Raw genomic sequence first — 13,745 nt, forward strand, 5'->3', positions numbered from 1 at the left:
TTATAAATGTAAGAACTTCGCTTATGTTTTTTTGTTTGTTTGTTTTTATGATAAAGAGTACATAAAAATGGTTGGCTTTATGAGACCTTAAATTTCGAAAATACTGAAGAGCTCAATGTTATGTTGTTACTTACAAAGAACCCCTTTTACTTGTTTGATTTTTATTTTTGTCTCAAAAACATGAGAGGAAGGTTATAAATTTTGTATTTTTTTAATGGAAAGCAGTAGTATTTGTTCTTCCAAAAACAATCAGCCTTTTAGAAAGGTAACACTTTCTAAAACTCTTAACTTGTAAAAGTGTACATCATTAATTGTTATTTTATATATTTTTTTATATTTTATTTTTAACCCATCAAATTATTGAATTGGCCAATGTGAATTTTTTCAGGATGACTGCTACCTTTTTCTGTTATAAATCTGTTAAAGGGTTGTCCTAGTAAGTGACATTGAAATATATTTACTCGAATAATTATTTCTAACATTTTACATTGAAACAGAAATGTGATATATCACATAACCAATCACAGTTTATTGTTCATTGCTAAGTGGAGTGGGAAATACAACATGCTTTTTTTCTTGTAAGGAGTAATAAATGCAGGCAGAGAGATGAAACTGGTACTCAGAAAAAAAATGTTATTTTTATATAGTCTGTTATATGTGCTCTATAAGGAGAGACTATGTAAAGGGTTGGAGGAAGAAAGTAGTTTCAGCTAGACTTTGAAGGGTAGGTGGGGTTTATCTGAATGGAGAGATAGAAGACACTAGACTGGAAACAAATGGAATGGAAGGCACAAAGTGAAGATCTATTATGCAGTATGGGAATGAGATCCTGATTTCCATCTTGAAATAGTAAGGATTTTTATAGCTAATCTCACTATTTTGCTATACTTTTGCTTTGCTTTAGGAGCACAATTAATTGAACTTAATGGAGGCAAATATCAAATCTCTTTGTTATCATGTTTTTATTACCAAATAATATAGGCATATTGTTGAAAACAAAATAAATTTCCGGATAAAAAGGCAAAAGATGTTCCTTAATTTTGTTATTCTTATTAAACTAATAGTTAACATTTGGTACACTTTTTTCTAGATGTGGAAAAACATATGCAAACATTTTGTATATTTGTTAAAGTGGGTTATATTTGGAAATTATTTTAAATATATATATTTTATTATGTGTCTTTTGTTTTTATTTTAGAAGAAAACCAAAAGCCAAGGCACCAGTTCCTCCAGCCGAGACCAAAAACCTTGATGCCCTTTCCGTTGATGACTCTGTAGAATCCTCCGCTTTTGCCCCGGAACAGAAAGAAAGCATGATAGATAAAGACATCGAACTCTCAGTGGTTCTTCCTGGGGATATCATCAAATCTACAACTGTTCACGGCAGGTATGACAAAGCTGATGGAATACCATGACTTCCTTCCTGACATCATTAAAACCCTCTGTTGGTATTTCTTGATTTTTTTTCTTTGACAGAACACTTTTATTCATCCCTCAGTTTGGTTATCTATTAAAAAAATAAATGCTAAAAGGTAATAATTTTTTTCTAGCAACGTTTTAATATTAATACTATCAATTTCACAGTATTTGTTAGTCATTTAATAGGTTTTTAAAAATAGCCTTTTTCAGAGGAACAGTCATAAGTTATACTGACTTTGTAAGTGAAACTTAGAAAAGCAAGCCAGTGACCTATAAGAAAACCCTTTCTCTTTCTTCCCAAATTACTCTTTTCTTCTAAGCTATTTCCTTGAATTTGAATTTGCAGAAGTTACTAACTACTCTTAAAATGTAATGCTTTTTCTATTTATCAAGATGAATAAATCTATCTTTGAAACAAGCAGATTTTTTACACCACTGAGTAATTTAATTAACTTACTAAAAATGTGGATAAGTTTACTAGACATATAAAATTAAATTTTGACCTAGCAAGATGTGAGGATGTGATTTATGAGACTAATAATCTTTAATACGTATATAAAATTTGGAAAAATGGAATAAAATCAAGTGTAATTTTCCATTTCATTTTCAAATGGAAAGTTACATGAGTTGTGAGTTTGCTCTTGTTCTACCTTTCACTGTTAACTGCCCATTTGTAATCAGAAATCCTGTTTTAGAAATTTGAGCTGTTTTGACCTTAGTATAGTGTGTGTGTGTGTGTGTATGTGTATGTAGAGCAAAAGAATTAATGAGCAACATATTGGTTATTGCATTCTTACAGTGTAGTTTTAGAAGAAACTCATTCCATATAACCTTAATCTTAAATTTTATCACCAAGGTTACGTATAACTTAAATTATTATACATGAAAATCATTGAAGTACAGCATTAGCAAAAACATTACTTAATGTTGTGTATTAAATTCTCATTAAATGTAAGTTGCATTTTGCCACTTATTTTGTATTAAAAATAGTCTTGGAGATCATATACTGCACCATATTTAGGAAGCTGAGAACCTGTACCCCTCTGGGGTGGGCTTCCACTTGACCTGAGGCATGCCTCTTCTGGGTTCTTTTAAGTTAGACAATGCTATCATCTTTAATTCTTTTTAAACTAAACTTTTTTTTTTTGTATTTTTCTGAAGTGAGAAGTGGGGGAGAGTAGAGAGACAGACTCCCGCATGCACCCAACCAGGATCCACCCGACATGCCCACCAGGGGGCGATGCTCTGCCCATTTGGGGTGTTGCTTGTAACAGGAGCCATACTAGCACCTGAGGCAGAGGCCATAGAGCCATCCTCAGCGCCTGGGCAAACTTTGATCCAATGGAGCCTTGGCTGTAGGAGGGGAAGAGAGAGATAGAGAGAAAGGGGGGGGGAAGGGTAGAGAAGCAGATGGGTGCTTCTCCTTTGTAACCTGGCCGGGAATTGAACCTGGGACTTCCACACGCCAGGCCAACGCTCTACTGCTGGGCCAACTGGCCAGGGCTCATCTTTAATTCTTGAAATAATAGTATACTACCATTACCATGATTTTAAAATAATTATGACAATGGATATGACTAGAGGGTAATAAAGACAACTTCTCTTATTTGTTTCCTCAAAGTAAGTTAAAAAAAAAGTCATTATTTTTCTTAATTCTTCACTGAATATTACAGGTAACAATACTTTCATTACCAATATTCCAAAATTTCTCCCTGGATGCACCACTCTTATGTTTATATTGCCATCTTCTCTGCCATCACCCTTCTGCATTCTTTAGATTTTTTTTTAACTTCAGTGACTTCAGTATTAGAATCATGGTTTTCCTCTCTATCCTGTCAACCACCATAATTATTGTAGCCTTTTCCACATGCTACCCTAAGCTGACTTTTCTTCTGTTTCATTAACTCCAAAGACCTACATCTATATTCTACTTCCCCTGTCTACCAGGATGGTGGTACTTCATCACTGAAAGCTGACCTGCTACTGAGATCTTAGGGTCCATCTTTGAACACAACCTTTTTGACATCTAACTTATCCACTCTCTTTCTTAGTTGAATTTGTTCTTCATCCTCCCTATTAAGTCTAATTCATGACTGCTTTTCAGGTTGCTACATTTTTCTTCATATTTAACTTGGCTTCTGCGTTAGTCATTTCTACTACATTTGTACTTACAAGGACCCTCAATTTTCCTTACTCGCATCACCTTCCAGCAGCATGTTTGCCTCCCAGGTACCTAAGCCTGATTAATTTCCATCAATCAGCTTTCTGTTTCAGGTCTACTAGCTCTTGTTGAACTGCCTGTTTCTTATCTATAAAAATGTTTTATAACTGAATTGTTGTTAGGACAATGTGCCTGGCACATACTGGCTTCTTTCATTTTCTATTTACTTTCCTTAACCCCGTATTCTCTGTTTACCTGTCATCCTGAGATTAATCTAATTGCCCTCTGTTTGTGGCACTATCTTTGATACTAAAAGCAAACAAACAACCAAAACCTATTTTGTTTGGACAGCAATTCAACACCAAATTACGCAAGTCCAAACTACCAAGCCTGGAGATTGGGACACCTTATTTTCTTCTCCCCCAAATTCAGTAGGCTGTTTTCTCACTACTCCCTTCTGAATATGTTGAACTTTAACATCATGACTCTTTTTTCTACAGATACTCTACTTTTTCCACCTCCACACCTTTATGAAAGTTTTCCTGGGTGGAGTACCCTACCATCTACATTTTCTTCAATTAGTTTATGTAGCTCAAGTTGCATTTTTATATAAAGGCTTCTTGATATTCCCAGATTGAACTGTTAACTAGAACTTCCAAAATTTTGACACTTTATACTATTGATGGTTGTCATATGCCCTATGCTATAATTCATATATATGTCATATCTTTTTGAATAAACCAAAAGATCCATGCGGGCATCATTACTTTTCTTCCTAGTGCTTAGCACAGTATCATGCAATGTAATTTCCTTTTAATAAATTTATTAAAATAAAGTGTTTCCCTAATTCTTTCATGTAGACAGAAATAGCATCTTAAATGGTGTGCTTTGAAGAGATGCTTAGATGGGCTGGTTGCTTCCCCAGCTAAACAAAGATATTTTCTTTTTCCAAGTAGCGGCCAAGGCAATAATATGCCAAATGAGAATGTCCCACATTCTGATTAGTTATTAAATTTTGCTGAGCCTCGACATTTGTTCTGAAAGTAGAATTTGTTTCGTATCAGTGTTTTTTAGCCTGGGCATGCTAGAGAGAGAGAGAGAGAGAGAGAGAGAGAGAGAGAGAGGGAGAGGAATGGAGAAAGATGAGAAGTGTCAACTCATAATTGCATCACTTTTTAGTTGTTCATTGATTACTTCTAGACCAGGGAGTCTCAAGCCGATCCAGTGACCTCAGGCTCAAGCCAGTGACCATGGAGTCATATCTATGATCTCATGCTCAAGCTGGTGACCTTGCCTTCAAGCTGGGGAGCCTGCGCTCAAGCGGTGACCTCAGGGTTTTAAATTTGGGACCTCAGCGCCCCAAGTCAACACTCTCTCTCTCCACTGTGCCACCACTGCTCAGGCCATATCCATGTTTATAAAAATATTCTTTATATTTTAAAGTTACGGTTGATGTACACTATTATATTAGTTTCAGACGTACAACCCTGTGATTGTACATGAATTTGCAGGTCATCCTTGCACAGGGGCCATGCTAATCTTTACATCATTCTAATTTTAGTATATGTACTGCCAAAGCAAGCACTGTGTCAGTGTTTTTATGAGGGGGGTTTGATTTAGGGACTTTATTTCTAATAGTCTTATAATTCAGGAATAACTCAGCTTGCAAATGCTATGACTAATGTTTTAATATTTTTATGATTAAAAATGGTTCTGTAGTTTTGGATATTTTAGGAGTTTGATTTTAGATTTCTTAGGAGTGATTCTAGATATTTTAGAGTACAATTTGGGATATTTTAAGCATGTAATTTAGGGCATCTTGAATGTTGCAGCTACTGCTGCCCCATTGTTTGGGAAAAAATGTTTAATGACAACAACAACAAAAATTTTCAAATAGATAAATATGTTCTATTCCTGAAAAATGTTAGCTATCTAATATAAAGCTCTGTGATTATAATTTAAATTTCTTCATGGCTTTGTGAATATAAACAGAATAGAAAATGTTTCAATAGTATGATACAAAAATTTGGGGGAGAAGAAGGAAAAAGTAATTTTAAAAAAGCTAAGTGCGTAACGTTTTCTTTGGTGGAGGTTCCATATATCACTATAAAGGATCTCTAATATAATTTTGAGATCATTTTTTCTGAATTAGTTTAAATAGTCCTTAAATTCTATATTTATGTTGATATTATTTCTATTCATTTCTTTTGATGAATAGTATCAATATTAGACTAAAAAATATTTAGAAAACTTACATGGCTTATTTAATGTTTTAGAATTTTTTTTTTCCTAAATGTATTCTTGGGATAAATTTTCAGAAAGTTCCTTTGTCATCTTGAGTTTGTCATGCAGAGATATGCTCAGAATGTTCCATTCCTGAGGGTGTGAATGCCCAGTTTATCTTCAGGACAATGTACTTATTTGTATATTGACTTTTTTTCACCAAAGAAGTTTATTTAGATTAGGGAACACAATGAGGTTGGAGGTGGTAATAGACTTTATGCTCAGGGGAAAACTAAAAAACTTGTTGAATTAGGTTGGCAGTCTTCTGCTGGCTACCATTCTTTCAGTACCAGTGCTTAGTGATACTGCCACTTCAGTGACCACAAGTCACCCTGTGTCTGCCATCATGCATTTGCAATCCTTTGCTTACATTGAGAGTCACTGACATGCCAACCTAAAAAACTCTTGGTCATTTCTGTGTCCTGACCTAGAGGATGGTTGGATTATCCTAGAGGATGTCTGTGTATATTTCTGTGTGTGTGTGTGTGTGTGTGTGTGTGTATATAGAGAGAGATACATAAAGATTTATGCATATACATCTACCTGTCTGTGTGTCTCTGTGTGTGTATGGGCTGCTGGTGAAGTAAAGGACCCTTTTCACCAGATGGGGCAGCTCTGTGACTTACTGACAGTGATCATGAACAGATGCTGCTTTTGGAGACAAGCTGCCTAGGGGCTGCCCCACAGCCCTCAGAAAATGCTGCACTCTGAATGAAACAGCATAGGAACTGGTTTCCACCACCACTTGGGGAAAGTTTACTGTTAATGAAAATGAGCTTATAAGCTAATTGGTTATAACATCTACAGAGAATAAGGAAATATGTGGGTACAAATTTATGTCACTCTGGGTTTGTACCTTATAGTCAGGAGTCTGCCCAGTATGTGAGAATTCCTCACTGAATAAGTATTCATTCTTTTTTCCTCTTTTCTCTTTCTCTGAGACAAATTAAATAACTTTCGGTTTGGGAAAGTTGATAAAAGCCTGACATTAATCTTCTCTGTTAGCCTACAGGAGAGCATTCTGTGGCCATACTAGCATACTCTCTCTCTTACAAGAGGGAAGCGTGGAATCCACAACACACAAATGGGAGGGTATTTCTCTTTTATGCTCTTGCTATACAGAGGAATTTGTTTTACTTTGAGTAAATCTGAGAATGCCATGAATGAAAACACAAAGAAAGCATAGAACTTGAAGTTAGAAATCCCAGGTCCTATCGTTGACTTCATATCTTGCGCTGTGGCCTCAAGCAAATTACCTGAACTCTCTGGCCTTTCCCAATAAAATGACCTGGAGACATGTTGCATTGGACTAGTGTCTTGATTAGCCTGTCCAGTAGCACCAGTTCGTAGTGAGTGCAGACTAATATTTCCAAGGTTTTGACTAGTACTTGTGGGTCAGAGAATGAGCACAAGAGCATTTTATGTGGAGTACAGTGCCATCTACTGGAAGAAAAGGAAACTGAAATATCACAAGATAATATCATACTAGAAAAATGGTGTTCTATTTTGTTTAACACCCTCCTGAACTCATTACTAGATGAGTAAATATCAGTAACAATAGGGAATATTCTAAAAATCCACATACTATCATTGGTAAATCAATTGGATTAATTGAAAGTGTGTAAAATATTTTCTTAGATACTGGGGAATATTTAAGGCATCATAATAAGGAATAATCTTATTCATAGAGTTCAACCCCTTATCAGATGTTTGAATTCCACCTATTCATAATAGTACTTATTATCATCATGAATCCTCATTTCTCTTTGACAGTTCCTATTTGTACCTATATTCCTGGAGTAATTACTCTAGTGCCCCCGTTCATTCTCAGGTATCCCAGAATAATTGCTAAGTTACACAGCCACTCTGTTGGTAAGTGATTTTGTTTAAACACCTCCAGGGTTTGGAAATTCACCGAGGTAGATGTTTATCTTGCTAACTTGAAAGCTCTTTGGTGATCCGTGACCTGCATTTGATACCCACTGGGATCTTTATAACACAAAAGTGGAAGTCTTGTCTCATGTAGCAGGTACCAAAACTAGGACAAGATTACCTCTAATATGTGTCACAAACTCAGAAAGCATCACCAAGTGATTTAGTCTGGTTCAATTTATGAAGTAAAATTGAGGCAGAGTGTTGTAAACCGTCTGTCCTATCCCGCATCCTAACTTGAGTGTTGTAAACCGTCTGTCCTATCCTGCATCCTAACTTGTGGTACCATAAGGCTAAAATATAGCTGAAGTAGTGCAGCTTTAAGAGTCAGGACATGCTAATCCTGACTGCTCCCTAATTCTATATATGCTTTTCATCATCTGGTCATGTAACTACTATAACCTCAATTTTTTTCATTCATAAAAGGGGAGTAGCTTTTATGGTGTTTATGGACTCAGATAATAGATACGAAATTAATGCAAGAGATTGTTACATATTTCTGAAAGGAAGTGCAAAATCTCATAGGATTTTCTCTTATTTCAAAGAAAAGTTTCTAAAGAGTCTTAAAAAAATAGATGCACTCCAGGAAACCATTATTTTACAAGAAAAAATATAAATAATATTAATGCAAAGAAGACTGTTTAGTAATATAATAAACCAAAATTCAAAGAAGACTCTGTTTCGTAGCTGAATGAGGAAGTGATGATCAAGTTCAGCCAATCCTTTCCAACTTTAAATTTCTGGCTCCTGTTTCACGTGGGTTGCGGGCACGTGCTCCCGCCATAGCAAACAGGAAAGCACGCATCCTTCCTGTGGCGGTCCCATGGTCAGGCCTGTTCGCCAGCTTCTGTTAGGTGCATCAGCTCTGGATAAGTATCCACAAACCAAAATTATTGTTTTTGGTGGAAGTAATTTGGAATCTGGGTAGGTAATTCTAAACAAAGGTGATTTCATTTTCTGTGGGTTCACTTTGTGATTAGTCAGCACGCCATTGGGTACGGGTTCTATGTAAATCATAATGTCCTCCTTGGATAGTGTTATGGCTCCTTAATGGTAAAAGTAGGTAGACAGTAATTCTCACCCTCAAAATCATCTAGGTCAAGGCCACCTCTTCTGTGCTATTAGTGCCAAACGCCGAGGTTTCAGTTAAATGTTTCATGCATCTGAACTGGTCTGAGGCTGTTTCAGTAAAGGTCTTAACCTGACTTAATGCTTATATCCCATCTCTGTAAAGATATGATGGCTTTAGACAAAATAAGTCAAGTTTTTAACTTAAAAAACAACCATGTTTTTTTAAAGCATGTGAACCTTCTCTCAACAGCTTTGCCTTTTTGTGGTCAGATGATATACAGAGATCTCAATTATACATGTCTGCTGTGTGTTTAGAATTACCTAGAGAGAAATTAGCACTGATTCCTATGAATTCCTAACTATGTATTAGGTCCTGGGAATAAAGATTGCTAAATGTGGTTGTTGGTCAAATAAGTTTGTAAATACGATGTATATGTTTGCTCAGTTATAGTTTTCACTGGGTGTGAGAAACAGGCTGTAAGCAGGCAAGGTCCTTATAGCCTAAGGCTTAGTTTTAAGACTAAGCCTTTTCCACCCTTTTAATACTAAGATCTTCTCAACACTAAGCTTTTCCTCACACCCTTGACTGCTACATGATGTGGGGTGATGTACTCTTATGAGGAATCCCATTTATGCCTCAGATAAGTGGCTTTGTATCAGAGACTTTCTTATAGGTATATTGGCTTAAAGGCTTTAATTTCTACACTATAAAATAAGGCAGACTGGGGACTCTCTCGCTCAGATCCTGCAATTAGCATTGCAGAGGAGAGGCAGCCAACATGGCATAGTTCTGAAGGAGAAGCCAGTTTGTGCAGAGTTTGTGCAGAGAGAAGGAGATGGGGAACAGCAGTGAATAAGGCTGGTGAGGTAGAAACCTTTGATTCTAGGAAACTCGGATGAGTCAGTGGCTTTGGGAGCCCTGAACAGAAAGGAAAGTGTTTCCCACTGTGTGTATTTCTTGCCCTCCGGGTGCAAGCTAGGATTAAAGCTAATGGCCCACCAGTTCTTGGCTCTGTTGTTTCATTACCGTCAGTCCAAATCAAATGCGAACCTGCACTGGCCATGTGGCTGTGATGGTGGCCGTGGCTACTGGCTTTACACGGGGACTTCACGATTGCATTTCTAAAAAGTTACCAATGACACTGATGCTACTGGTTCATGAATCATACTTTTGAGAACAACTACACTAGACTACTCAGTGTAATGCAGCGGCCACTCACCACATGTGGCTATTTAAGTTGAATTTAAGTGAAATGAAATGAAATTAAAAATTCAGTTTGTTACTCCACTAGTTTGATGTATTTCAACTGCTCATAGTATTGATGTAAGAATGCCAACACCTACAGAAAATTTTATGGGAGTTTATGAGCCAGAGGCCATCCCTGGAAGCAAGAGGTAAAAAATTCTCTGGAAAATGGCAGTTTTGCAGTTCTTTTAATTCATTTGAAGTCATCAGAGGGAAAGTAAGGAAGATTACATGAAATCTGTTGGTGGTAGAATAATGTTGGTCAAATAAGTTTGTAAATATGATATATATGTTTGCTCACTTATAGTTTTCATTGTGCGTGGGGGACAGGCTGTAAGCAGGCAGGGTCGTTAAAGCTGAAGGCTTAGTTTTAAGACTAAGCTTTTCCCCACACCTTTGACTGATTGCATGATAGGGGGTGGTGCACTCTCATGAGGAATCCCATTATGCCTCAGATAAGTGACTTTGTATCAGAGACTTCCTTGTTTGTATATTATATTAAAGGTTTTGGTTTCTACACTATAAAGTGGGGCAGACCAGGAGCTTGCTCTCTCTTGGTTCCTGATATTAGTATTAGAGAGGAGAGCAGAGAGAGGCCATGTGAAGGAGAGGAGAAGCAGCCAAGATGGTAGAGTGCTGAAGGAGAAGCCAGTTTGTGCAAAGTTTGTGCAGAGAGAGGGAGATGGGGGAACAGAGATAAATAAGGCTGGTGAGCTACAAACCTTTGATTCTAGGAAACTTGGATAAGTCAATGGCTTTGGGAGCCCTGAATGGAAAGGGAAGTCTTTTCCCACTGTGTGTATTTCTTGCCCGCTGAGTGCAAGCTAGGATAAAGATAATGGCCCACCAGTTCTTGGCTCCGTTGTTCCATTACCATCTGTCTGAATCAAATGCAAACCTGCCTGGGCCACCTGATGGTGGCTGTGGCTACTGGCTTTACAAATAAGGAGGGGGAAATCACTGACTGGATAAAAAGGAAATGGGAGAGAACATTTACAGTAAATAGGGAAGGTGTATGGGCAACAAGCTCATGTGCACCCTTAAGTATGGTTAGAGGGTTCTGGAAAAGAGGTTTCCTCTGGTATGTCAAAAGATGTGTTCATTTAGATGCACATGATTTGCTTAAGGTAAAGATGAACCTTTTCTGAAGGGAGTTATAGGGCTGGGGTGTAACTACTCACCATGACCTGCCCAGTTAGTAATTTATGTTTAGAGCACCCTGTGAGGTTACTTTCAGTCACTGAGCTTGTCAGATTTTCTTCACTACAGCTTTCCCATTCACAACAGCCACATGTGGTGAGAGGGTACAGTATTGAACAACACAGATACAGAGAATTTCCATCATTGCAGAAAGTTCGGTGGTATAGCAGTGCTCTGCAACATACACGGCATGAAGACAGATTTCTTTTCTGCTCCCCACCCCTTACCACCCTGAATTGTATCCTCATATTTATTTATCAGTCCACATGGACCTTGCTTTAGTGTAAGAATTAGATACATAACTTTTTTCTTATCATTTAAAATATATTTTATTGAGAACACATTCTCACCATCTTTAAATAAAAAATAATTTTCAGGCCAACCAGATGGTGGTGTAGTAGATAGAGCATCAGCCTGGAATGCAGAGGACCCAGGTTTAAAACCCAAGGTTGCCAGCTTGAGCGTAGACTTACCAGCTTGAGCTCGGAGTCACTGGCTTGAGCGTGGGATCATAGACATGACCCTATGATGTTGGCTTGAAGCCCAAGGTTACTGGCTTTATCCCAAGATCACAGGCTTGAGCAAGAAGAGGTCACTCGCTCTGCTGTAGCCCCCCCCCACTCAAGCCACATATGAGAAAGCAATCAGTGAACAACTAAGATGCTGTGACGAAGAATTTTTTTTTAATAAATTTTTATTTTAATGGGGTGACATCAATAAATCAGGGTACATACATTCAAAGAAAACATTTCCAGGTTATCTTGTCATTTAGTTCTGTTGCATACCCATCACCTGAAGAGAGATCGTCCTCCACCACCCTCCATCCAGTTCTCTCTGTACCCCTGCCCCTCCCCCTCTCCCTCCTTCCCTCCCCCCCCACCCCCTGTAACCACCACACTCCTGTCCATGCCTCTTAGTCTCGCTTTTATGTCCCACCAATGTATGGAATCCTGCAGTTCCTGTTTTTTTCTGATTCGCTTATTTCACCCGCACAATGCTACCAAGACTCCACCATTCTGCTGTAAGTGATCTGATGTCATCATTTCTCCTAGCTGAATAGTATACCATGGTGTATATGTGCCCCATCTTCTTCATCCAGTCCTCTATTTTTTTTTACAGTGATTAAAAGCCTTTAAGCAAACTCTTGGCCAATACAGCAAGAATCCCTAAAAGAGTAGTGTCCTTAACATGTTCACCAAGTCCAAGTTGGCCCCATCACCATGCCAAATCCCTGAAAAATGCAACGCAACCACAGTTCAGTCTGTTAGGAGCTGTCACAGGGAGCAGGAGTCCAGGAAAGTTCCCCACAGGAAAAGTCCGCATGGCACTGGAATTGTTGTCACCATTCTATACTTTGCAGCTCATGTCCAAGTCCCAATGACCGCTGCTTCTAGCTGGTAATGATTCAGGTAGACTGGAAAAAGCCATTTGTAGCATGCATGGATATGGAGCTTCTGTTCTCCTCTGCCTGGAGAGTTGAGACCAGGTTGCTTTTCCCTGGAGCTCTGTGACTGTGGCCTGGTAAAGAGAACCTTGGGATACACTAAGCTGGGTGGCAAAGGTAAATTCATAATACAAGTTGGCAAAAGGAGGAAAGAGAGCTCTAAATTAGGAGTAGGTCCCAGCCTGAAATATGAGTGGGGCATTGAGGTAGGAGGGATAAAGGAAACACTATATATTAAGCAAAGCAGCAGAAAATAGGACTATCAACACCCACAACAGAGATCTTTGAGGGAATAATAAAAAACCTGACTATTCAGGCAAAACACAGTTAAGTGGCCCTTGTGCGAATGAGATCAGTTTACCTGCTTCTTGGAAGAAATACCCTAGGCTCGTCCACAGTGTTGTAGATGGGGCCGACGGCCCTGGGCACCTTCAGCCTTCAGTGGCAAACCCCAGCTTTCTGGGCAAGGTTAGGTTATAGGTGGCTGGAGCAGGGCTGGAAGAGACTGAACCCTCCCTAGAGGAGCGAGGGGGAAGCCCACCTTCCAGTGTCCCTGTTTCCTCACAGCAGAGGCGTGTAAGCCTGGCAGGCTTTAGCTCAATGACCTTCCTTTCCACTATTGAAGCAGGACCCAAATGGCATCCTATGAGACCCCTTTGGGGTGTTGGAGCCTTTAAAGGTGTATCCTAAAAACTGGTAGTTCCCCCTGATCTCTATTGGGCTTTTTCTGCCGCTAGGTATCTTAAAAGCCATTCTCAGAAGATCTCACTGAGGGGTTTGAGGATCCCTATCCGCCTGTATAAATCTTTTCCATATATCTGGAGCTATTTGGAAAAAAGAACAGTGTTATTAGCTAGATCTAATAAAGAAGGTAGTAGTTTGCAGGCGAAAAAGATTTGGTGTGTCCTGTTCATCAGCATTCAAAAGAAATGTAATTTTTTTTTTTAAGTAAAAAGCATGATATGGTAGACCCATCGGAGTCATTGGCC

At 38.3% G+C, this 13,745-nt stretch overlaps 1 protein-coding gene and 1 non-coding gene across 12 annotated transcripts in view; one reads left to right on the forward strand and one right to left on the reverse strand.

Annotated features, from left to right (window-relative positions):
* Nucleotides 1–13,745, forward strand: part of COBLL1 (cordon-bleu WH2 repeat protein like 1) — a 193,415-nt gene that overhangs the window by 110,633 nt on the left and 69,037 nt on the right. For all 11 annotated transcript variants that reach the window (XM_066278961.1, XM_066278957.1, XM_066278953.1 and 8 more), the window contains one exon: nt 1,199–1,387. In XM_066278961.1, coding sequence (XP_066135058.1) covers nt 1,199–1,387 — 189 coding nt within the window. The remainder of the gene's footprint in view (nt 1–1,198; nt 1,388–13,745) is intronic.
* Nucleotides 5,062–5,165, reverse strand: LOC136307144 (U6 spliceosomal RNA). The gene has a single exon (XR_010725827.1). It is a non-coding gene; the product is annotated as a U6 spliceosomal RNA (small nuclear RNA).

This window comes from Saccopteryx bilineata, chromosome 5 (assembly GCF_036850765.1).
Source record: "Saccopteryx bilineata isolate mSacBil1 chromosome 5, mSacBil1_pri_phased_curated, whole genome shotgun sequence".
Classification (NCBI taxonomy): Eukaryota; Metazoa; Chordata; class Mammalia; order Chiroptera; family Emballonuridae; genus Saccopteryx; species Saccopteryx bilineata.